The 26,207-nt window shown below is 39.7% G+C and overlaps 1 protein-coding gene across 1 annotated transcript in view; it reads left to right on the top strand.

Annotated features, from left to right (window-relative positions):
* EPYC (epiphycan) overlaps positions 1-15,221 on the top strand; it is a 37,682-nt gene extending 22,461 nt beyond the window's left edge. Inside the window, exons 2-6 of the mRNA XM_069584177.1 lie at positions 1,886-2,057; positions 9,263-9,421; positions 10,700-10,902; positions 12,292-12,387; positions 15,051-15,221. Of these exons, the coding sequence (XP_069440278.1) occupies positions 1,886-2,057; positions 9,263-9,421; positions 10,700-10,902; positions 12,292-12,387; positions 15,051-15,221 (801 nt within the window). The remainder of the gene's footprint in view (positions 1-1,885; positions 2,058-9,262; positions 9,422-10,699; positions 10,903-12,291; positions 12,388-15,050) is intronic.
* Positions 15,222-26,207: the final 10,986 nt, after the last annotated feature.

Below are 26,207 nucleotides of genomic sequence, written 5' to 3'. Positions count from 1 at the left end.
AAAAATAAATTGACCAAAAAATAGTTTAGTTTCCTTTAAAGGGATACTTTTCATTTGTGAAGCAATGTATTCAAGCGCATAAAAGTGACCTTAAATCATAAGTCTATCATAAAATTTTAAAATAATCTGAAACATCTATCTAAAATACTCAGAAAGTATCTAGTGTAATTATGTATTTATTTTACATATTTCATATTTCAAACATGAAAGTAGTAGCTTGCATATCATGTTGACATTAAGTAAGTTAGAAAGTAATTTGTGTGTGTGTTTAATGAAAACAAATAAAGAAGGATTAAAAAAAATCAAGGTGATAAAGGGAGACTTTGGAAATTCTAGGGTGCCCTGAAAAAACTAGTCCTCTAAGGATGATTCCTACATAAGCCTGTGAGCTGGTGTAGTCACTCAGTTGTATTTGATTGCAACCCCATGGACTGTAGCCCACCAGGATCCTCTGTCCACGGGATTTTCCAGGCATGAATACTGGAGTGGGTTGCCATGCCCTCCTCCAGGGGATCTTCCCAACCCAGGGATGGAACTCAGGTCTCCTGTGTCTCTTGCTTGGCAGGTGGATTCTTTACCTCTGAGCCAGTTCCTACATGTTGACAACCAATTGTCTTGAGCAAATTTCTCACCCAAAGTTGCAAGGTCAGCAGGAAGTTAGGGTAGGGTGGTAGGGATTTACTAAGGGATACAAAGAAACAGGGGATTCCCTAGTGGTTTGTGATAAAGAATCCACCTGCCAGTGCAGGAGGCCCTGGTTCAATCTCTGGATCAGGAAGATCCCTTGAAGAAGGAAATGGCAACCCACTCCAGATTTTTGCCTGGAAAATCCAATGGACAAAGGAGCTTGGTGGGCTACAGTCCATGGGGTTGCAAAAAGAGTCCGACACAGTTTACAAACTAAATGACAACAAAGAAACAGACACTGAGATAAGGGAAGAAAGTTGAGTAAGGGGCTCTTCTAAGTGCCAAACAGTGTTCTTAGAATCAAAAACTCACTGCATAAAGCATGGAAGTAAGAAGAGAAAATCAAGAATAATCTAAAATAGAAGCCATCTTTGACTAGGTTTCCAAATTTTATAAAAGTGCCTTGTATTGTCAAAGCTCTCAAGAAGGTCAATTTTAATATCCCGATATTATTGGTAATATTTGTTATTCAAATAATAGTGAAAACAAATGAGAAATGGCATTCCATGATCAAATCATGTAGTTTTCATACTTTTACATATTGTAGTTTAGCATAAAGGATAAAGGAAAGGAAAGTGAAGTCGCTCAGTCGTGTCTGACTCTTTGCAGCCCCTGGACTATAGCCTACCAGGCTCTTCCATCCAAAGAATTTTCCAAGCAAGAGTACTGGAGTGGGTTGCCTTTTACTTTTCAGTAAAAATGCAACCGAAGGAAGTGTAAGTCACTGTAAAGGAACAGAATATTTGAATCTAGAAAATCAAAGATTAAAAGGACTTGAAAATACACATCAATTTCTTATTGGGAGTAGAATTGGGGCTGCAGGAGGAAGGGGAATTTCGGATTTTACTCTCAGAATCTTTCACAATAAGGCATTCTTGCAACACTATGTATTTAGAAAACAATAAACCAGGTTATTTTTAATCCTATGAAATAAACACACGCGGGTGTTTTAAAGAGCAATAAGACCAAAATTAAAAAGGCGCTGGAAACTATTACTAAGATTTGAGAAACAAAATTAATTAAAAACAAAACAGGAACCGCATGTGCCTTCAGAGGCAAGCAGGCATCACACAGTGTTCAACTTCAGGACACCAGCGCCCTCTTGTGGCAAAGATGGATACATTTTTTAAAAAATTTGTGTCACGGCCACAAAGGGTGATTGAGAAGGTTGCCTGATGAAATTCTGCTTCTTTTTTAGATTGAAATAGCGACAGTGATGCCTTCTGGAAACAGAGAGCTCCTCACTCCGCCCCCACAGCCAGAGGAGGCTGAAGAGGAAGAGGAAGAGGAATCTACCCCCAGGCTGATCGATGGTTCTTCCCCACAAGAGCCTGAATTCACCGGGGTTCTGGGTCCACAGACCAATGAAGGTCAGGTCCATCAGGGCTGGACTGTAATGACGTTCACTTGTCTCTTTCTCAAAACTGCCAAGTTCCAACTCTGCAGGGACCCACATGGAGAGAGCTTTGGTAGAGGCTAGGTTTGAAGCAGGGGATACATGTGTATTTTGTGTTAAAATATAAAGCAGTTTTAATAATTCAGCTTTGGCATGATGGAAATGATCAAATAACCAAAGATCTGGGGTGAAAATATTTGGCATCATAATTCAAAAAGCTTTGTGGTGGAATGCATTTCTAGACCAAAGGATACACTGTTAGCAAGATCCGAATCCATGGCTGAGAGATCAAGTTCCAGCATTTCTAGGAGATAAGTGATGATGGTGAGGATGATGGTGATGATAGTAATAATGTTTTCCATTGACTGAGCACACACTTTCTGGGGGCCATAAGGCTCAGCATGTCACATTACCTCATGTGATTACTACAACCTCCCTGTGAAGTTATTAGTATTCATTTTTTTATATTATTACCTAGGAAACTAGCTCAGAAAGGGTTGGAACTTTCCAGAGATCACTGAACATTAGTTTCACACACTGAGTTTTAAGCAAAGTTGTTCTGATTCTTGAGTGTGTTCTTAGTGGAAACCAGGCTGCCTTTCCACTCAATTCCAGGGGCAGAGAAAGGAAAAGGGAAGACAGGGTTCCATAATATTGGACTCCACTTTGTAGAACCTGAACATTATGTAAATCAGGGCTTTTGGGGTGATAAAAGGAATTCCTGGTGCTAAATGTGAGCCTACAGTTTGTCTATATTTCATGTTAGAATTTGTCAGTGTCAACCTCGGGAGGTATTCAAGTGGACTCACACTAGAATACTTTTACACACATGGAGAAAATATGTGCTCTGATGAAGGGGGTGCAGAAAAAAACGAATAGTTTCCATTGAGAAGGTTTACTTAGCATCGAATGTCTCTGTACCGTAAGTTCTGGATATGCAAACATCTTTAAATAACTACTATTTTCACAGATATTTCTGTCTAGTACAGAGAGACAGACATGTGAACCAACTTAGAGACAGTAGGCGTTATAGGTAATATAAGAAAAAGTCAGTACAGAGCGCACTGAGAGAAAGAAAGGGAGGAAAGAGCATTCAGATCCCCACTTTCAGATCTGCTGGATATTCAGTCTTGAGCAAAGCATTCCATATTTGTTTGCCTTTGTTTCCTCATCTAGAAAATGGGGTAATCAGTGACAGATGTTACCTCATAGAGTTGTTACAAGGATTAACTGAATAAATTTAGTGCCTGGCCCACAGCAAACATCACCAGTGGTAGTGATTCTCATTATTATTGATAGAAGAGAATTTTTTTTTTTTTTACTTACTGTCAATAAATTTTTCAGTGTATGATACATTAACTGTAGGCACTCTGTTGTAAGCAGGTGTCTAGAATATAATTCATTTTACACACCTGAAACCATTTCTCCCTCCCCCCAGTCCCTGGTAATCACCAATGTACTCTCTGATTCTATGAGTTTCTCACTATTCACTAAGCAGTCATATGAAAAGTTGTCTTTCGTGAAATGCTGCCAATATGCCAGTCCCTAAAGTGTTTTCTTGGAGAAGGCAATGGCAACCCACTGCAGTGTTCTTGCCTGGAAAATCCCAGGGATGGGGGAGCCTGGTGGGCTGCCGTCTATGAGGTCGCACAGAGTCAGATAGGACTGAAGTGACTTAGCAGCAGCAGCAAAGTGTTTTATATTGTGTCTTTGAAGAGACACGATAGTACTAAGTACGTGCTAGTTATTATTATTTTCACTTTATAAACAGGCAAACTAAAATTCCAAATACCGTGAAAGTGGTCCAAGATCATGGAAGTCGTACGTAATGGTGCTGGAATGAAGGCAGAAACCGCTAAATCCTGCCTTTAATGAATACATCGTATTCTTCCCACACAGTCAACTTTCTGTGGGGTGATAGAACATGCTAAAAACAGAACCAGGAAAAAATATATAAAAAAATAAAAACAACAAAATGTGCGTGCCCAGTAGAAAGTCCTCAAAACAGGGAAATTAAATATCTCTAGAACATTACTTACTTTTAAGTAATTTCAGAGCTTTCAAAAGTTGACTGATTTGGAATTACCTGATGTGCCAAGATTAAGAGGAGTAAGAATGCCCAGTCTTCTGAAGAGCTCTAGTAAAATGTATGGCTCGATAATGTAAATCGTGAAACAATGTAAGAAGAACTATGCCTTAAAAAAATTTGTTTCTTTAAGGAGTCTAAGTAATGAAATTAAAAATTTAATTCACATTTTAGTTTGCACAAAAGTAAAATCTAAACTTTAAAAATTAAATGTAAATCGTAAATTTATTTAAGTCAAATAGTTTGGATATATTTAAAACATTAAAAACTGAAACATTATCTGTTACTATAAATATCAATTTCTAGAAATAATACTCAGAAGCTACATTGAGTAGGCTTGAGTTATAAGTGGAAAAAAACCTAGAATTAAAAACAATTGTTATGCCTATATATAATTACTCTAAGCAATTACTGCTAAATTAGCATGGCCGCGTTGGAAAAGGAAATGGCAACCCACTCCAGTGTTCTTGCCTGGAGGATCCCAGGGACGGGGGAGCCTGGTGGGCTGCCGTCCATGGGGTCGCACAGAGTTGGACACGACTGAAGTGACTTAGCAGCAGCAGCAAGTATTAAATATTTTATAGCTCTCTCTTAAAAATTTTTCCCAAACTTCCATTCCTAAAATAACTTTCATTCCTGAAGTTGTTATAAGTGATTTTTTTCTATTTAATGACATTGTTTTCTTGGGAATCCTAATTTTATAATTAAAATCACTAAAATCCACCTGCAAATGCAGAAGACTTGGGTTCAATCCCTGGGTCAGGAAGAAGGAAATGGCAGCCTACTCCAGTATACTTGCCTAGAAAATTCCATGGACATTGGAGCCTAGTGGGCTACAGTCCATGGAGTTGCAGAGAGTCAGACATCACTTAACAACTAAACAACAACAACAATAAGACCTTTGTAGGTGCATTACTAATTCTTGATCTCAAGCCACAAATGGATCCTTCAACAAGGGCAACCAAATGTCTTGATTTGCCTGGGAGCGAGGGATCCCAAGACACGAGGCTTCCAAAGCTAAAATCAGCAAACTCTCAGCCAAATGAGGATCACCAAGCAATCCCAAGAAAGTTTTTCATCACTTTTTTCTTCTGTCTCTCATGGCTATTTGACTTTCTCCATCCATCTCACGTCTCACAACCATTCTCTCCTTCTCCCTAGACTCTTCAAACTCCTCAGAGAGCTTAGCTTCCTCCTACACAAAGAAAATACAGTCTTCAGATTAACGGCTCTTTGGTCTTTCTATTTTCAGACACATAATTTACCTACATCTATGTCCATGCTATTGGAGAAGGCAATGGCAATCCACTCCAGGACTCTTGCCTAGAAAATCCCATTGACAGAGGAGCCTGGTGGGCTGCAGTCCATGGGGTCGCTAGGAGTCGGACATGACTGAGCGACTTCACTTTCACTTTTCACTTTCATGCATTGGAGAAGGACATGGCAACCCACTCCAGTGTTCTTGCCTGGAGAATCCCAGGGACGAGGGAGCCTGGTGGGTTGCCGTCTCTGGGGTCACACAGAGTCGGACACGACTGAAGCGACTTAGCAGCAGCAGCAGCATATCCACGCCATACCTGTTTTACTTACATTTCCATCCACATCCAGCAAATTTGGAAAACTCAGCAGTGGCCAGAGGACTGGAAAAGGTGAGTTTTCATTCCAATCCAAAAAAAGGCAATGACAAAGAATGCTCAAACTACCACACAATTGCACTCATCTCACACATTAGCAAAGTAATGCTCAAAATTCTCCAAGCCAGACTTCAACAGTAGGTGAACTGAGAACTTCCAGGTGTTCAAGCTGGATTTAGAAAAGGCAGAGGAACCAGAGATCAAATTGCCAACATCCATTGGATCATTGAAAAAGCAAGAGAGTTCCAGAAAAACATCTACTTCTGCTTTATTGACTATGGCAAAGGCTTTGACTGTATGGACATCACAAAGTGTGGAAAATTCCTAAATAGATGGGAATACCAGACCACCTTCCCTGCCTCCTTAGAAATCTGCATACAGGTCAAGAAGCAACAGTTAGAACAGGACATGGAACAACAGACTGGTTCCAAGTAGGGGAAGCAGTATGTCAAGGCTGTATACTGTCACCCTATTTATTTAACTTCTATGCAGAGTACATCATGAGAAACGCTGGGCTGGATGAAGCACAAGCTGGAATCAAGATTGTTGGGAGAAATATCAATAATATCACATACGCAGATGACACCACCTTTATGGCAGAAAGTGAAGAGGAACTAAAGTGCCTCTTGATGAAAGTGAAAGAGGTGTGTGAAAAAGCTGGCTTGAAACTCAGCATTCAAATAACTAAGATCATGGCCTGGCCCCATGGCAAATAGATGGGGAAACAATTGAAACAGTGACCGACGTTATTTTCTCGAACTCCAAAATCACTGCAGATGGTGACTGTGGCCATGAAATTGAAAGATGTTTGCTTTTTGGGAGAAAAGCTATGACAAACCTAGACAGCATATTAAAAAGGAGAGACATTACTTTGCTGACAAAGGTCTGTATAGTCAAAGCTGTGGTTTTTCCAGTAGTCATGTAAGAATGTGAGAGCTGGACCATAAAGAAAGCTGAGCACTGAAGAATTGATGCTTTTGAACTGTGGTGCTGGAGAAGACTGTTGAGAGTCCCTTGGACTGTAAGGAGATCCAACCAGCCCAACCCAAAGGAAATCAGTCCTGAATATTCACTGGAAGGACTGATGCTGAAGTTGAAGTTCCAGTACTTTGGCCACCTCATGGGAAGAACTGACTCATTGGAAAAGAGCTCGATCCTGGGAGAGATTGAAGGCAGGAGAAGAAGGGGACAACAGAGGATGAGATGGTTGGATGGCATCACCAACTTGATGGATATGAGTTTGAGCATGCTCCAGGAATTGGTGATGGACAGGGAAGCTTGGCGTGCTGCAGTCCATGGAGTTGCAAAGAGTCGGACATGACTGAGCAACTGAACTGACAGACAGACATCCTCGCCTCTTCCCCTTCCTCCTGTTACAACAGAGGAACTGTCTGTGCTCCCTCATGTGGGGTGTAGATGCTTCCCACTGTGTTCTTGGTTCCATTTCCTGCTGCCCTCTCAGGATCCTTTTTATCTTCAGTCTCTCTCCCTTTGGATACTTTTCTTCAAATCTCTCCCACTTTAGTCCATTTCCTCATCATACACACTAGAAATATGTTTTATAGTTATCACTGTCTCTCTTTGCTTTTTCTTTACAGTCAAACATCTCAGAAACACTGCCTGCATGTTCTGTAACTGTCTCCTCACCTCCTACATCCTCCTTCAGGGACTGCGATCTGGCTTCCAGCCTTATCACTCCACAGCTCTTTCTGAAGTCTCCTTTAACCTCCACAATAACTACTCCAAGAGACGTTTTTCAGTCCTTAACTGATATCTCAGCAGATTGAGATTTTCTGTTCCCTGTTCCTTCAAACTCTCTCCGCTTGGCCTCCATAATACAGATCATCTATTATCCTTCTTTTCTTCTGACCATTGCTTCTCTATCTCCCTTAGAGGCTCTCTGTCCTCTATAAGACCAATAAGACCAATAAGCAGAGAGTGAAGGAGGGAGCTCTGTGTGTGTGTGTGAAAGAGAGAGAAAATAGACTAATAAATGGAGATATAATTTGAATTTTTTAGGGGGGGGGTCTGTTGCCTTTTCTTGGAAAATCCCAGAGACAGGGGAGCCTGATGGGCTGCCGTCTATGGGGTCGCACAGAGTCGGACATGACTGAAGCGACTTAGCAGTAGCAGCAGCAGCAGTTGCCTTTTCTATCACATTATTATAGCCAAGCAAGCACCATCTTTTATCTTGATAACTCATTGCCCCTATGCCCATCTCACTCTGCCGCCCCCCACCCCCATCAATCAGTCTTCCAGCTCACCTTCAAGCAGGGAGATATCTTAACATGCAAATCTGATCATGTAATACTCCTGCCCACCCTTAGGACAAGACACCAGACCTGTAACACAGCCCGTAGGCCTGTGTGTCTTGTGTCCTACACATTCCGATGCTTCTGTGCTGCTGCTACAGGCACTGCCTTTCACTCCTCCGAGTGAAGGGACCTGGTGAGTGCTGCGTCCTCGGCCTGCAGACTCCGCTCACCTGAACAGTCAGGGCCTGCTCCTCCTGCAGATCTCAACTCAGTCATCACCTCCTCAAAGAACCATGACTCTCAGACTGGATCAAAGTCTCCTGTTTTATGCTTCTATGATATTCCATGACATCTACCACAATCATCATTTTTGTGTGTGTGATTAACATTTATCTTACACAGCAAATCATGAAACAGAACTGTGTCTGTGCTTACCACTGTTCCACCAGCTAGCACAGTGCAATTTACATAGAATAGATTCAATAAATGCATATTAGGTGAATTAATATTAATGATAATTGCCCGACCATGTCCTTTGATTTTATTTCAGTAGGGTGTATAAAGTACTGAATGAAAGATCTAAAAAAAAATATTATATGTGATGTTTTAAATTTATAAAAACCACAATCTTAATATTTACTTCTGAAAATAGAATTTTCAATAAATATAAAAGCAACAATCATGCAACATTCAGTAGATAATTTAAAATAAAATTTTAAAACATTACAAAAACTATATTAATTATTAGGGCAGCCTGGGTTGTTACATGGAGAAGGCAATGGCACCCCACTCCAGTACTCTTGCCTGGAAAAATCCCATGGATAGAGGAGCCTGGTAGGCTGCAGTCCATGTTAAGGGTCAGACACGACTGAGCGATTTACCTTTCACTTTTCACTTTCACACATTGGAGAAGGAAATAGCAACCCACCCCAGTGTTCTTGCCTGGAGAATCCCAGGGATGGGGGAGCCTATTGGGCTGCCGTCTATGGGGTTGCACAGAGTCGGACACGACTGAAGCGACTTAGCAGCAGCAGCATTGTTATATTTGACTTTAGTATTTTATTTATAGGAAACTACATAAGAAGATATTAAATATGCCAGCATAGTCTATATGAGACTGTAATCTTGCTTAATAAACATTTGTAATCCCATTATTTGTTAGAAATTGCTTGTTTCTTACATATATTATTTGCCTCTCTTTCAGACTTTCCCACCTGCCTTCTGTGTACTTGTATAAGTACCACCGTATACTGTGATGACCATGAACTTGATGCTATTCCTCCACTGCCCAAGAACACAGCTTATTTCTATTCCCGTTTTAACAGAATTAAAAAGATCAACAAAAATGATTTTGCAAGCCTAAGTATGGATGCTGGCACTAATATCCTTCCCTTTTGTTTCTTAAATGTTTGCATTGTAAAATGTTGGTACCAAAAATGAAACTTGAATATTAAAATATGTCTCATAAGTCAATTTTTACTTATTTGTATGCTTGAAGGTTTGTTTTAATTACAATAAGAAAGAATGATGAATCACTAAAGGTTGTTATGAAACTATATGGATTTCCCAAGTGGCATTAGTGGTAAAGAACCTGTCTGCCAATGCAGGAGACAGAAGAAATGTGGGTTTGATCCCTGCATAGAGAAGGTCCCCTGGAGGAAGCCATGGCAAGCCACTGCAGTATTCTTGCCTGGAGAGTCCCAATGACAATCCTCAGCCCATGAGGTCACAAAGCATCAGGCACGATTGAAGTGACGTGACTTATGCACATGAAACTATATAGTTGTTGATATTCTCAAACTATTTTCAAGTAAACAAAAATCACAAATAATTATATTTTATAAGCTAAAACTCATTATCACGTTATCACAATAAGAGCAGGAAGTCTTGACCATATATTTAGTAGGATCTGGCTTGTTCGAATAGACTTCCATTGAGGCACAATTTAAAAAAAAAGCAAATTGATGAATGCAAATCTAAATTCTGGCCAAAGTTGTTGCCGACTTTGAAAAAAAGTTTGTATGTGTCTTCATTAAGTGTTTTAATCATTTGAAAATTTCTTTTTAATGTCTGTGTATTTTAATGCTAATGTATCTATTACTGTTAGAAAATATAATAATCTGCCAGCACGGAGAAAAAATATTTTAAATAGTAAGATCCAGACAAAATTTATGAGGAATATAGGAAAAAGATCAATTATTTTAAATATAATGAAATATAATGGGTCAATTTCTTTGCAAAGGCTGCATTTTCTTTGGAGTGCATAAATATGAATAGTATTTGGAGGAAATCCAGGTGGTTCAGTGGTAAGGAACCTGCCTGCCAATGCAGGAGACATAAGGTTCAGGGGTTCAATCCCTGGGTCAGGAAGTTCCCCTGAGGAGGGAATGGCAACCCACTCCAGTATTCCTGCCTGGAGAATCCCATGAACAGAGGAGCCTAGAGGGCTATAGTCCATGAGGTCGCAGAGAGTTGGACATGACTGAGCAGCAGCAGTTGTCTATTACATTTTTATAAAGTTGTTAGAAATAATTGTTGCATTAACTATTGCTGATTCATGTTTATATCTGTTTATATGTGGGAAATTTTATATTTTTATGTGAGTGAAATATATTCAACTACTTGTCTCATTTTTTTCCAGATGATCTAAGAAGGATTGATCTGACTTCAAACTTAATATCTGAGATTGATGAAGATGCATTCAGAAAGCTGCCTCAACTCCGAGAGCTTGTCCTGCGTGACAACAAAATTAGGCAGCTCCCAGAACTGCCAACCACTTTGAGATTTATTGATATCAGCAACAATAGACTTGGAAGGAAAGGAATAAAGCAAGAAGCATTTAAAGTGAGTTTTAAGTTTGAATATGAAATACTTTAATCTTCCCGTTCCCTTTGCTATCAGTGTCTAGATTTTTTATTTCCACAAAGGGATTCAATTTGATGAGACTTTTAATGCCTAAAATAAACTTAAGAACACTATGTGTCATGCCTTTGGGAAATACTGTGTTCTGGTACATTCTGAAGCGGCTTAAGAACTAAGAAGAGAAAGCAGAGCTGGAATAAGAAGTGGGTGGAGCACCAACCAGTCTGTTAAGTTGCACCTAATAATACTATACGCCAAATGATACATGTTTACCAAGGCTCCACCCAAGGAGAGTACTTTGTGTGGCTGGAAGGACAGTTACTTGCACAGCGTGTGGGTGGTGCCTTGAGGGTAGAAGCCTTCTAAATTATCTGTAAGGGAGATGGATTCAGTTAATCTTATGAATTTTATTTTCAAGTGAAGGAAACAAGTTGCTTGGCCCAACTGCAGAGTCTAAGAACAGTAACCAGTTTGGCTTTCTTACCCAGTCTTAACTCCCTTCAAGCTGCTTCTCTAAAGATCTGTTGAACAAATAAATTTAAGCTACTGTTTGAAGGGACATCTCACAACTTCCATGGAGGCTGCAAGGGGTTGTGTGGATTTGCTAGCCCTGGGCAATGGTAGAAAGCCTGTATCTCCACCTGTGCTCCTGTGACACCACTGTGGTGGGCAAGGGAGTTAGGGCACCTCATCAGAGCCTGGCAAAGATTAAATATAGTCCCCTCACTCAGAGTCTATTGGCATGGGTGACAGTGAGTCACAGTTTGTCCTATGACGTAGACCTGGTCGTATCTAAACGTATATTCTGTCTTGTTAGGCTGCCCTCTTGCTACTTGCGATGCAGGTGGTACAATTTTCTTGGGGAGAGTTTCTCATTTCCCCATTCCTGTAACGTGAAGAAAATTCTTGTTATTTCTCACCATAATCCTAAAAATTTTATTGCAGAATCTCTATGTGGGAAATCGATGCCTTGCTTAAACAGAGAAAGTTAGAGTAGACAAAGTAGGTTCTTCCAGAGACTAAGATGTTTCATTTACATAGAGAGATATTTGCTTGCTATCAATTCTTGAAGAACCCAGTTGAATAGTCCAGGAACACAGAGAACTAATTTGCCTCAACTTTAGAAAACATGGCAACCCACTCCAATAGTCTTGCCTGGGAAATCCCATGGACGGAGGAGCCTGGTAGACTGCAGTCCATGAGGTCGCAAAGAGTGGGACATGACCGAGCAACTTCACTTGCTCACTCACTTAGAAAACAAGACCTGAACAGGCCTGTGTTATTTTACAAATAGTTTCATGGACAGGGGATGAACCGTGTGACTGTGGCCCACTAATTTCTATTAAGGCCCTCCATTTGGAATGTTTACAGGATATGTATGATCTCCATCATCTCTACCTCACGGATAACAACTTGGACCACATCCCTCTACCACTCCCAGAAAATCTGCGGGCCCTTCACCTCCAGGTAGGCTTCTGCTAGTAAGTTATGCCCAACACACCCATGGAAAACAGATGCAGATGGGAGGGAGCCACGATGCAAAAGCTGTGTATAATGGCATGTTAATACACTATGATAGGTTTTTTTTCTTCTCTCATTTATTCTCTCTCTCACTCTGAGAACAAGGTGTTTGCATATTCATGACTCTATCTATACTGATTTATTTCTGATAACTTTAGTTTTTATTTTCATTTTTTGCCAAGTCATGATGCATCTTTTTGGCACACAAATCTTCTTTTTTTAGAAAATAAGAGCTTCATCTGCTGAAGAAATGTGTGAAGATTAGAAATGAAAGAGAATAAGAGAGAAAGAAAAATTTAATTTGATTTCTAGCTTTCAGAGGAAAAATTGTCAGTTTTAGGTCTTGATTTTAGGTTCCATGAACTGAGTTAAATTCAATCTTAGGACATTCCTATCTGCTGAGAGATGATGGACTTTCCTCTCTCTGGATTAAGAAAATGCAGTTTTTTCTAAACCAACATATTTGAAAGCTTGCGTTATTTTAAATTCCTTTAAGCTACATTTTATCTTTGAAGTAATGAGTGAAAACACATTTTCAAAATGTTACAATCTAATATTTTCTAAATACTGGGTTTGCCATTAAGTTTGTTCATTTTTTTTTTTTTTCCTGTAAGATGTTATGGAAAAACCCGAACAAACTTTGGCCAACCAAATATATTCCATTGAGTATAATACAATATGATCAATTAAAACACATTTTTGGTTGTTGAAACAAAGAAAGATAAATTACTTCTTATTTCAGATGTAACTTTTGGTATACAGTTTTTTTTTTTTTTTTTGGTATACAGTTGTAATCAACTTTCTGTAATAATTTCATCCATTCTGTGGAATAAATCTGTAGAGAAAACAACCATTATGTGCTCAAAGACACAAAATCATAGTGCAATATTATAATCTTTTAGGAGGAAAAGTATAAACCATCACAAGATTCTGCTATGTGAGAGCAAGTCTGATTCTTTTTTGCTCTGTGGATTCTGTAATTATTTACCTCTGTGCCCTTTCTTCCATTCCTATTTACACCTTTCCCTATTTCTTTTTGGTGTCTTTGTGTGTGTATCTGTCTATGACTCTTAGATATCTATCTCTTGAGAGTTTTTCTATTTAACTTCCTTAATGTGATGTCCTTTCTAGTCCTTATCTGGTTTCTGGATGGCTCTCTATTGGTCTTCTCTTTTTCTTGGGGTGAATGTCTATGTCAGTGAGAATTTCTTGCCTGGTTTAGGATTGGAAAGAGGATTTTCAACGGAACCATAAAAGGAACTGGAATTTTTTTTTCCAATTCTGAATTAAATTTCATTACTATGTCTGATGGTATTGACTCCACAGAGTAACCAGGTCTCTGATGTTACATTAAAACATAATGTGCTTGCATATACAATCTAAGATTTTTTTGAAGCAATTGGCTTTACATTTCCTATTCTAAGGATTAAAAAAGTATCAAGTGAACATTTAAAAATATTTCTTTTTCACAATCACCTTACCAATATCCAGTATAAAGCTGTTTTTAATTTACATTGTCTTCATTTTATATTTATTTTTAATGCTGATATAAAAATTTCTTTTTGTGATTCATTTGAAAAATATTTTCCAACATCCTATAAGAATGACAGATCTGGCAAAAGCAGATTCCCTGGGCTGAAATTGTACTTGACACTATTTAATGATTGAACAAATATCTAAACCTCCGTGCATCTCAGTTTTAGTTTATAAAGTGGGTGCTGCATTCACTGATACATCATAATGACTTAAAGATAAGGCATAATAATTATTAACTGTGTATGTATTACCTATCAAAGAAAATAGAATAGTGCACAGGTGCTAAATCTGTATTATTCCTCATGGACACTTTGTAAAATAGAGAGTCAATCTATCAGAAAGACATAAGGCTTATACATACATATGTACCTAACAACAAAGCCTCAAAATTTATAAGGACTTTACTATTAGAATTGAAGGGAGAAAAAGACAATTCAACAATAATAGTTAGATTCCTCAATATTCCACTTTTAATAACTGATAAAACAACTAGCCATAAGATCAACTAAGAAACAGAAGACTTGAGCAACACTATACACCAACGAGCCCTAACAGTCACGTACAAAACTTTCAACCCAATAGCCATTTGACATTTTTTTTTCTCATTCTTGAACTTTCCATGCATATTTTTCAGAATTTGAACTTAGCGTTCTCTCAGTCTGGGATCTTCTTACCTCAGCTCTCTCCCATGCCCATGTCTCCTTGTCATTCCATTCTCAGCTCCAAGGCTGTCTCTTAAGAGAATTTTTCACAGACAGTTTCTTTTCTTCTTTGTTCAGATTATTTTTGGAAATAATTTGTTTTCTTTAAATTTGTTTTTTCATCTCAGTATCTTATATTCCCACTACTGAAGTATAAGCTCCATAAAGGCAAGCATATATTTATTATGTTTATTGGTTTATCCTCACTGCTTTAGAAAGTGTTGATGTATATAATAGTTGCATAATGTGCTTTTCTGGATGAGAGAAGGAATGAAAGAGTAAAAGCAGGGGTGGAGCAAAACTGACTATATTATTCATCAATACTAGGACTATGTGATAACTCATCTAATAATTTACCTTAATCTTTTTTAGAATAACAACATTCTGGAGATGCATGAAGATACCTTCTGCAATGTTAAAAATTTGACTTATATTCGTAAGGCACTAGAGGATATTCGACTGGATGGAAACCCTATCAATCTCAGCAAAACTCCTCAAGCCTATATGTGCCTACCTCGTTTGCCTATTGGGAGCCTCATTTGATTTGAGATAATGGTTAGCATTATGACACCTCCTAAAACAAAATGATTCTTCCTGCTCTCTTCAAAAAGAAAACTCAGCATGATACTTTCAAAATATGTTCTGGAAGATAATATAAGTACATAAAATACAGCTAAAAGTTTTAATATATGATAGCAATGTAGTAGTCTATGAAAATACCAGATGAATCATAAATAAACCAAAACATACAGAAATAGAAGACTAAGAAAATATTTCATAGATATTCTTATAAATCACATGTAATTTTCAAGTTTTAGGAATTCATATCCTATATAATTTTAAATTAATCATATAATAAAAATTAAAAACAGTGTAGGTATATTGCCAAGATTTAAATGTTTCAATTAAACTTTTCCTTTTTTTTAGCTAAATCATGTTTTTATTTTCAAATTCATTAAAGAAAATGAAGAATAAAAATATTTGAAAATTATAAGTCTTGTGGAAAATATTCATTATAATCACAACATGCAAAGAATCATAATAATACACATAGCTTCAGTATTTTAACAATAATATTTTATCATCTTAAAGCCCTGCCAACTCGTTTTTGACCTTTCCTAAATTATTAGTTAACTGGTAATATTTCTGTGCCTGTGGAAAAAATAAAACATAGAAAGTGAAAATATAAACAATAATATGAAAACGACAGTAGGGAAGAAGTTAAGGAGTACTTTCTAGAGAGAAAGTTGAACTTTTTGAAATGTGTGATAATAATACAAAAAAACTGAAAGATAACAAAAGAGTATACTCTGAAAGGTTTCTTTCCTGCAGCAAACCCTAAGTTCCACTCCTTGGGAAATAGTCAATGGTTTCTTTCATTATTTTATCAAGTTTTCCATGAGAAGCAAAAACTTGCACATGAAATAACTGCTCCTCTTTTACAAAAATACATATGGACATATTATATATATATATACACACACCATTATTATGTATATGTTGGTACATGTAAACATGGATTTTTAAACACAATAGATAATGACTATTTTGCTTGTTTCACTTAAAACTACTCCTTGATCACTCTTACCATATCTACTGTATTAGCACACACAGCTCTACTGATTTTGAAAAACAGATATCAGCTTACTACAAGGATATATATTGTTACAACAGGAACCAATTCTTGAACACAAAAGATGTACTAGGCATCTACTAAGGTTTTCTGCATGTATTAATTCACAACATCCTAGGAGCTGAAGATAGTAATGACTATTCCAGGCACAGATCAGAGAGAGAGCTTAAACAACTTGCCGCTGGTTAAGGGCTGATCCCAAAGGCCGATTCTACACTTCACTTCACTGTCCTGTCTCATATACCATGGATGTATCTTTTCCCTGTATTATAATACAAGAAAATGGTGTACGTACTGGACAGGGAAGTTATGAGCTGAATGTTTACCCCCCAAATTTGTATGTTGAAGTTTTAAATAACCCCCTCCCCATTGTGATGGTGCTTGGAAATGGGGCCTTTGGGAGTTTAATTAGGGTTAGATGAGGTCATGAGGTAGGGGCCTCATGATGGGATTAGTGGCCTTATAAGAAGAGGAAGAAAAGGAGACTACTCTGTGTGGGTGTGTGTGTGCAGGAGGGGGGTGTGTACCTATGCTAAAGAAAAGCCATAAAGAAATCAAAGATGACACACATAGTTGGAGAAATATACCATGTCCATGGATCGGAAGAATCAATATAGTAAAAATGAGTATACTACCCAAAGCAATCTATAGATTCAATGCAATCCCTATCAAGCTATCAACAGTATTTTTCAGAGGACTAAAACAAGTAATTTCACAATTAGTATGGAAATACAAAAAACCTCGAATAGCCAAAGCAGTCTTGAGAAAAAGACTGGAACTGGAGGAATCAACCTGCCTGACTTTAGACTATACTACAAAGCTACAGTCATCAAGATAGTATGGTACTGGCACAAAGACAGACATATAGATCAATGGAACAAAATAGAAAGCCCAGAGATAAATCCACACACATATGGACACCTTATCTTTGACAAAGGAGGCAAGAATAAATAATGGAGAAAAGACAATCTCTTTAACAAGTGGTGCTGGGAAAACTGGTTAACCACTTGTAAAACTAGAACATTTTCTAACACCATACACAAAAATAAACTCAAAATGGATTAAAGATCTAAATGTAAGACCAGAAACTATAAAACTCCTAGAGGGAAACATAGGCAAAACACTCTCTGACATAAATCACAGCAGGATCCTCTATGACCCACCTCCCAGGAGTAATGGAAATAAAAGCAAAAATAAACAAATGGGACCTAATTAAAATTAAAAGCTTTTGCACAACAAATGAAACCATAAGCAAGGTGAAAAGACAACCTTCAGAATGAGAGTAAACAACAGCAAACAAAGCAACTGACAAAGAATTAATCTCAAAAATATACAAGCAGCTCCTGCAGCTCAACTCCAGAAAATAAATGACCCAATCAAAAAATGGGCCAAGAACTAAACAGACATTTCTCCAAAGACATACAGATGGCTAACAAACACATGAAAAGATGCTCAACATCACTATCAGAAAAATGCAAATCAAAACCACAATGAGGTACCATCTCACGCCAGTCAGAATGGCTGCTATCAAAAAGTCTACAAACAATAAATGCTGGAGATGCTGTGGAGAAAAAGGAAGCCTCTTACACTGTTGATGGGAATGAAAACTAGTACAGCTACTATGGAGAACATTGTGGAGATTCCTCAAAAAACTTGAAATAGAACTGCCATACAATGCAGCAATTTCTCTGCAGCACTGTTTACAATAGCCAGGACATGGAAGCAACCTAGATGTCCATCAGAAGACCAATGGATGAGAAAGCTGTGATACGCATACACAATGGAATATTACTCAGCCCTTAAGAAGAATGCATTTGAATCAGTTATAATGAGGTGGATGAAACTGGAGCCTATTTTACAGAGTGAAGTCAGAAAGAAAAATACCAATACAGTATACTAACGCATGAATATGGAATTTATAAAGATGGTAACGATGACCCTATACGTGAGACAGCAAAAAAGAGACACAGATGTAAAGAACAGTTTTTTGGACTCTGTGGGAGAAGGTGAGGGTGGGATGATTTGAGAGGGTAGTGTTGAAATGTGTATATTATCCTGTGGAGTGGATCACAGGTCCAGGTTTGATGCATGAGACAGGGTGCTCACGGCTGGTGCACTGGGATGAACCTGGGGGATGGGATGGGGAGGGAGGTGGGATGGGGGTTCTGGATGGGGAACACGTACACCTGTGGCGGATCCATGTCGATGTTTGGCAGAAACCACAACAATATTGTAATTAGCCTCTAATTAAAATAAATAAATTAATTTTTTTAAAAAAGAAAATCTATGTGATGACATAATGAGAAGTCATCCATCTGTGATCCAGGAAGTAAGCTCTCACTAGAAACAAAATCAGCTGAGACCTTGATCTTGGATAGCCTATCCTCCAAAACTAGGAGAAATAAAATTGTTTTATTTAAGCCACTCAGTCTATGGTATTATGGTAGCCCAAACAGACTAACACAGGTGTCAACCTCAGTGTTATCTTTTTGCATGCCACAGTGACTTCCAAATGGCCAAAGGCCTTTGAGTCACATTTGAGTAAACGCTTCTAGGGTCCAGAGTAGGCTTCCAGATACCCAACCTCCAGAAGTTCAGCAGCAAGATGGACTGAGATGCTTTGGACTAGGAGGGTAAAGAAAGACTCTCAGCAGGCAGAGCTGACTTACTCATTTTTGGAACTTTGCATATGCTTTCCAATAAAAAGAAAACATATGATTATAATAATAATAGTAAACAGGCAATAAAGAATCCAGCCTGGAACATATTAGTGTTTATAGCAACATGATATAAACTATAACTTTCACTTTTTAATGAAGGAAAGGGTCCATAAATTCATAATGCCCTGCCCACACAAGCTACTGATGATCTCAGATCTCCCCACAAATGTCATAGAAAACCTCTCTGCTCTCACAGTCTTCTAACACACCATGACAAAAGAGTCATGAGAGTGGGGTGTAGGGAGTTGTAGTTAAAGGAAAGAAAGAGGGAGGAGGGATAATGAGAGAGAGAAAGAAAGAATGAAAAGAGAAGGAAAGAACGAAAAGGAAGGAAAGAAAAAGACTGGAAGGAAGGAAGGAAGGAAGGAACAAAAGAAAACACTGGGATAAAAAGAGTATCATTATGTAAAAGCTACGGGGTCAGTTGACATTCTCATGGGCATTATGACTGCCTACTCACAAGGCTGCTTTACAGATGTAATTCGTCATCAACTCTATAAGGACAAAGTAAGTACTATAACCCTGAAAATATGCAATTTTTTCACCACCTGATGTGAAAAGCTGACTCATTGGAAAAGACCCTGATGCTGGGAAAGATTGAGGGCAGGAGGAGAAGGGGATGACAGAGGATGAGATGGCTGGATGACATCACTGACTCGGTGGACATGGGTTTGGGTGGACTCCGAGAGCTGGTGATGGACAGGGAAGCCTGGCATGCTGCAGTTCATGGGCTTGCAAAGAGTTGGACACGACTGAGCGACTGAACTGAACTGATGATGGCATTCCTTTAAAATTTACCCTATTTAAATGACCACTTTAAACACCTCACATTCTTAATTGAAAGCTCTGATCTAAAATTGATCCCTGATTAAACACAATCTTTTTTTTTATAGCAACAGTTTTTCTTTATGAATATGCTATACACATTTCTTTTTCTCTAAATATTACAGGTTCTTTTCCAAGCGGGAGGACATTGCATTTTATTGCCCCATATTATAGTGTACTTTAAAACTATTTATAAGCGAACATCTCCATATTGAAATTCCGAAGTAATTCTCATTGAATACACATATTTCTCAGATAATAGGACTACAATATATTTTGCTAATCCTCTGAAAACCTTGAGTTGTTGTAGGGTTGGTAATATTTTTAAAAGGCAATAGCAAATAATACCTACACAGACTACTGTTATGAGTGTAAAATTCATATCCTTACTTCTCTTTAAATCTGTACCAACACTGTCTTTGTAGTTATTTTATTACAAACTCTCCCTTCATAATTTACTTAAATGAGAATCATAAATGGAAAATATCACAGTGGTGTTCCCTGATGCACAAGGTGCCTTATTTACTTGCAAACACCACAACTTTCCAAATTGTGGAGAGAAAGCAATGAGTAATTTTGAATCCCTTTTTTCTCACTTTCAAAAAGTCAGAAAGGCTTAATACTTTGCATTTAGTCTCTGTAACCACTAGATGGCAACTGCATTTTAAACTACATGACTATCTACAGGGTGGAAAAAAGCAAATTTTTGAGAGCACATAAAAGGAGTTATGTTTACATTATTTTATGTATATCATAGCAACACATTGATTACAAAGATAAATCTGAAATAGGCTTTGTATTTCATTTCTCTGACCAAATATATCAGGTATATCCCACTTTTCTCTGAAGAATTTTGTTTACCAGTTTAACTAGCAGAGCTGAGCTTTCCAAACCTCAGGTCAAAAAAAATGCTAAAATCTAATAAATATACCCAATTCTACCACTCCAGGAAAAAAAAAATGATAATTAATACTGGCAACCTGGAGTAACTTGATATATGTGATAAAATACTTTTTATAAATAGTCTAATTTCAGTTTCTTTGGCATAAGGACTTTTACTGACTGAATCTTGAGTTACTACTGCCATCAAGTGTTAGAATTCATTCTTTTCAAGTCACCCAAATGCACAACCAAGACTGCAGTGTTTTTAACTTAACATAACGCTCTGAATAACATAAAACATAGCAAAACCAATGCTGTTACATGGCACTCTTCAGATTTTCAAAATGCAGCAATATCATGAAAATCTCGCAAGTTGTAACTAGTTACTATAAAGGACCTATTTGACTGCCTTTACTTGAAACGTGCAAGCAGACAAAGGTGATCCCCAGTGATTTCCTGCCTGTTGGAATTCGTGCCTTCGTGTCAGCCTCTCTTCTTGAGCGCTGGTAGGCCAACCCTGGCCTTGCTTCTAGCCAAGAGGAAATGACAAAGGTCAGGGATGTCACAAAAGTCAAGCCCCATGATTATGATACACACATATGTGTCTCTGTGTGTTCACCGAGCTAGGAAGCACGGAGAGGCTCTCGGCTAGCGGGAGGGAGTGAGAGGCCACGTTGAGGAAGCCATGACTGGAATCTGCAGGCTGCCTCTAGAACCCCTGGTGTCCTTGCCAACCTACAGTTAGCCTCCAAACCTGCAGACTTCCTCCAGCCAACATGGAAGCTAAAGTTTAGGGCCCTCTGTTAAACAGCCACAAGGAAATAAATTCTGCCAATAACATGAATGATCTTGGGAGCAGAGTTTCCCAAATTGAACTCCAGGATGAGAGCACAAACCAAATGCTTCTATCATAGCCCCAGGGAGATCCTGAGCAGAAAACACAGCTAAGTTGTTCCTGGATCCCAACACTTGGAATAGCTGAGAAAACAAATGTATGTACAGGTTGTTTTAAGTATGGATGACTAAGTTTGTGGAAATTTTTAATGTAGCAATCTAGATGGATACAATGTATAAAAATATGGTGTGTTGGATTTAAATGTTGAATCAAAGCATTTCCTTTTGCAGAATTTGAAGAATACGGGTCAATTTTAAAAGTCTTTAAAATTTCTTAATTGAATTTCTGATGGTGGTGCTTAACAACCTCTGGTGCTTATTCTCTTGGGTAATTTACCAGTACATGAACAATCAGTATTATAATGTAAATGTACCAAAATAAAATCATAAATGGTAATTTGCTGCTTTTCTTAAAAAAAGGAAGACAATTCTGCATTAATGTTTTTAAGTACGGAGGATAGATCTGAAAAATATAGATCTCACCATGAAAAAAGGGTATAAAGTCAATATTACTTATATAAAGTTCACTTCAACTGAACAAAAAAATGCCCTTAATTATCTTTGAGGTAATCTTTTTTTTTTAAAGAAAGAAATGGATGGGAATTCCACTAATCAACATGCTCAATTTCTAAAACTCTCAATTAAAACAATATCAAAAAAAAATAAATAAAACTCAATATCATATACCATATATGTTCTTAGAAAAATAAATCTGGAATGGCACAGTTCCAAGTTCAGCAGATCAGGGGGTGAGTCACCACCCAGTGTGTGAGTCTCTGTTCAAAAATGGACACTTGGAGGCTTAAAACGTCAGCATTCTGCCCTTGGACTCAAGCAGACGTGTCTCCTCAGCAAACCACAGAGCAAATGAACTTGAACAATCTCTGCGGAGTCTGTAAGTCCCACGTCAAAGGGTGGAGTGCTGATCCAAGAACCCTGTTGCTGCTGCTGCTGCTGCTGCTAAGTCGCTTCAGTGTCCGACTCTGTGCGACCCCAGAGACGGCAGCCCACCAGGCTCCCCTGTCACTCAACCAGGAAAGTATAAATGACCTTTGCAAGCAGCAAGGCTTCCCCACATTTTGCTTCTTTGTCATTTAATGGAAGCCTGTATGGACTCAGTTCCTAGTGGGCAGTGTTCCATTTTGCACAATTCCACTGAGCACAGGAAGGTAATAAAAGAATATACTTGATAGTTTTCTGTAGGGTCAAAGCCGGTGGCACTTTCCTGCTATTTCTCAAAAGTGAGACAAGAAAAAGGGCACAAGGATGGGGACATCTAGTCTATTTTTGCTTCCAGCATAAGGTTAGTTATCTCTACATGTACTGTATCAATTTCTTGACAAGTACTAAAACATGTAAGCATGATAATGATGCTAGTTCCCAGTTACTAGGTGCTCACAGAGTACCTGTGCTAAGTGCTTTAATCGATACTTAATCCTTAACATGCTGCTGAGTCGCGTCAGTCGTGTCTGACTCTGTGTGACCCCACAGACGGCAACCCACCAGGCTCCCCCATCTCTGAGGTTCCCCAGGCAAGAACACTGGAGTGGGTTGCCATTTCCTTCTCCAATGTATGAAAGTGAAAAGTGAAAGTGAAGTTGCTCAGCCGTGTCTGACCCTCAGCAATCCCACGGACTGCAGCCTTCCAGGCTTCCTCCGCCCATGGGATTTTGTAGGCAAGAGTACTGGAGTGGGGTGCCACTGCCTTCTCCGAATCCTTAACATAACTCTATGCAATAGGCACTATAACGGCACTTATGGTATGGGTAAGGAACCGGAGGCTTCCAGAAGTTAATAACTGCTGAGCTGAAGTTGAAGCACCTCTATTTTTTATTTTTGTTGTTTAGTTGCTAAGTCATACCTGACTCCTTGTGACCCCATGGACTGTAGCCCGCCAGGCTCCTCTGTCCATGTGATTTCCCAGGCAAGAATACTGTAATGGGTTGCCATTTTCTTCTCCCGGGGATCTTCCCAACACAGGGATCCAGCCCCAGTCTTCACACTGGCAGGCAGATTTTTTACCACTGAGCCCCCAGGGAAGCCACTATTTGTTTTTTTTTCTTATTAGCCCTTATTTTTTGGAGCAATTTTAGTTTCACAGCAAAATGTGAAGAAGGTACAGAGATTCCTCATATATTCTCTCCCCCATTGTAAACATCCTCCACCAGAGTGATTCATTTATTAATAATGAACCTACAGTGACACATCATTGCCAACAAAAGTCCACAGTTTATATTAGAGGTCATTAGCATCTGGTCCCATCACTTCATGGGAAATAGATGGGGAAACAGGGGAAACAGTGTCAGATTTATTTTGGGAGGCTCCAAAATCACTGCAGATGGTGACTGCAGCCATGAAATTAAAAGACGCTTACTCCTTGGAAGAAAAGTTATGGCCAACCTAGATAGCATATTTAAAAGCAGAGACATTACTCTGCCAACAAAGGTCTCTGCCAACAAAGGTCTGTTTAGTCAAGGCTATGGTTTTTCCTGTGGTCATGTATGGATGTGAGAGTTGGACTGTGAAGAAGGCTGAGTGCCGAAGAATTGATGCTTTTGAACTGTGGTGTTGGAGAAGACTCTTGGGATTCCCTTGGACTGCAAGGAGATCCAACCAGTCCTTTCTGAAGGAGATCAGCCCTGGGATTTCTTTGGAGGGAATGATGGTAAAGCTGAAACTCCAGTACTTTGGCCACCTGGTGCAAAGAGTTGACTCATTGGAAAAGACTCTGATGCTGGGAGGGATTGGGGGCAGGAGGAGAAGGGGACGACAGAGGATGAGATGGCTGGATGGCATCCCCGACTCGATGGACGTGAATCTGAGTGAACTCCAGGAGTTGGTGATGGACAGGGAGGCCTGGCGTGCTGCGATTCATGCGGTTGCAAAGAGTCGGACACGACTGAGCGATTGAATTGAACTGAACCGAACTGAGGGCTCCTCTTGACATTACACCTTCTACAGATTTGGATAAACCTAGACTTCCCAGATGGCCCCAGTGGTAAAGAGTCCACCTGCCAACAGAGGACACAGGAGACACAGGTTCTGTCCCCTCAGTTGGGAAGATACTCTGGAGGAGAGCATAGCAACCTACTCCAGTATTCTTGCCTGGAGAACTCCATGGACAGAGGAGACTGGCAGGCTATGGTCCATAGGGTCGGAAAGAGTCTGACAGGACTGAAGGGAATCATTCAGGGTAGGCTTTTGTCTATTTAAACCGAAGCCCATCTTTTTAACTATAATATTACAGAGGCTCCCAAGGTACCATGCTGCCTGGTTAACAAAAGGGCAAAAGGAAAAACAATTGGCACAGTAGCATTCTTACAAACAAACCCAGGGTAAACATCCTGGTAATGTTTAATCAAAGCGCATTTACACGATATACAACAATTAGTACAGTGCTTGACCATACAGTTTCCCTGTTCTTTTCGTCACAGTCCTGTTTAAGGTGTTTGGGCACTGCAGTAACCTCACTAAGAATCTGGGCTCTGAGGTCAAACATGTTTAAACACTAGCCCTTAAGTTCACTGACTTCACAAGCTCGGGTAAATTAACGTCTTAGCTTCCTAACCTAGGAAAAGTGGTAACAATGCCTACCTCACAGAGCAGATGTGAGGCTCGTGTGCCACGAGCCCGCCTGCACAGAAAGCACACACAATAAACGTTTGCCATCTTGTTTTATGCATGATGAAACAGAGCTCCAGGAGTTAGAGCAGTGGCCACAAAGTAAGGCGTGGTGCCCTGTTTCCGACTCTGGGGGCTTTCTCTTTATCCCTTCCATCACCCCAAAGGCGTAGGATATTGTTTTTCAACAGACAAGTTTCTCCCCAATCCCCACCTCTGGGTTCAGCTGAAGGTCCATCTTCTCTAACCCAGCACCTCAAGGTGGTCGAAGGGGGCAAAGAAATGGCCTCAGGCGGTTCCTAACGTGGGCTGCACAAACCCAGCCTCCGCCCTCCCTCCCGCAGAAACTACGTCACAAGCCCCCTGCGAATGTTCACTGGGCACCTGTTCCGGCCGGAACCCCACCTCCACGCCCTGGGAGAACGACCTCAACCCCAATTGGCTGTCTCCCGGGGCAACCAAGGATGCGGTGGGCACGCGGGGCCCCTGGCCGGTATTTAAAGGCTGCTGGGGCCCACGCCACCCCAGTCCGGCCCGGACGGCGACGGTGAAGCACCTGGGTTGAGAGGGAGCAGGAAGGTAACGGCGCGACCCCTGCCTCCCCCCGGCCCCAGCCCGCGCATCCACTGAGGCGGGTGTGAGTGGGACCCAGGAGCGGGTGTCACCGCGCGTTGCCCACCAACACCTTCCTCACCCACCATCCTTACCCAGCCCCACTCCCACCCAACCCGCCTGGGCGAGACAACTCGGGTGCGAAGGATCAGAGATTAGGCGGAGAGCGACTGAGCGAACAGAGAGGCGGGGATCCTTCTGGAGACAAAGGCGTGATCCCAGCGGCGGGCACGTGGTGCTGGGCAGAGAGAGAAACGAGGCGCTTGAGACCATCAGATCTGTCCAAACGCGACGACAGCTTCTAGGGCGCTACCGTGTCGACCTCTCGGAGCACCCTGAACC

The sequence above is a fragment of the Ovis canadensis genome, chromosome 3 (genome assembly GCF_042477335.2).
Source record: "Ovis canadensis isolate MfBH-ARS-UI-01 breed Bighorn chromosome 3, ARS-UI_OviCan_v2, whole genome shotgun sequence".
NCBI lineage: Eukaryota > Metazoa > Chordata > Mammalia > Artiodactyla > Bovidae > Ovis > Ovis canadensis.
This window is presented reverse-complemented; position numbering and strand designations above follow the sequence as displayed.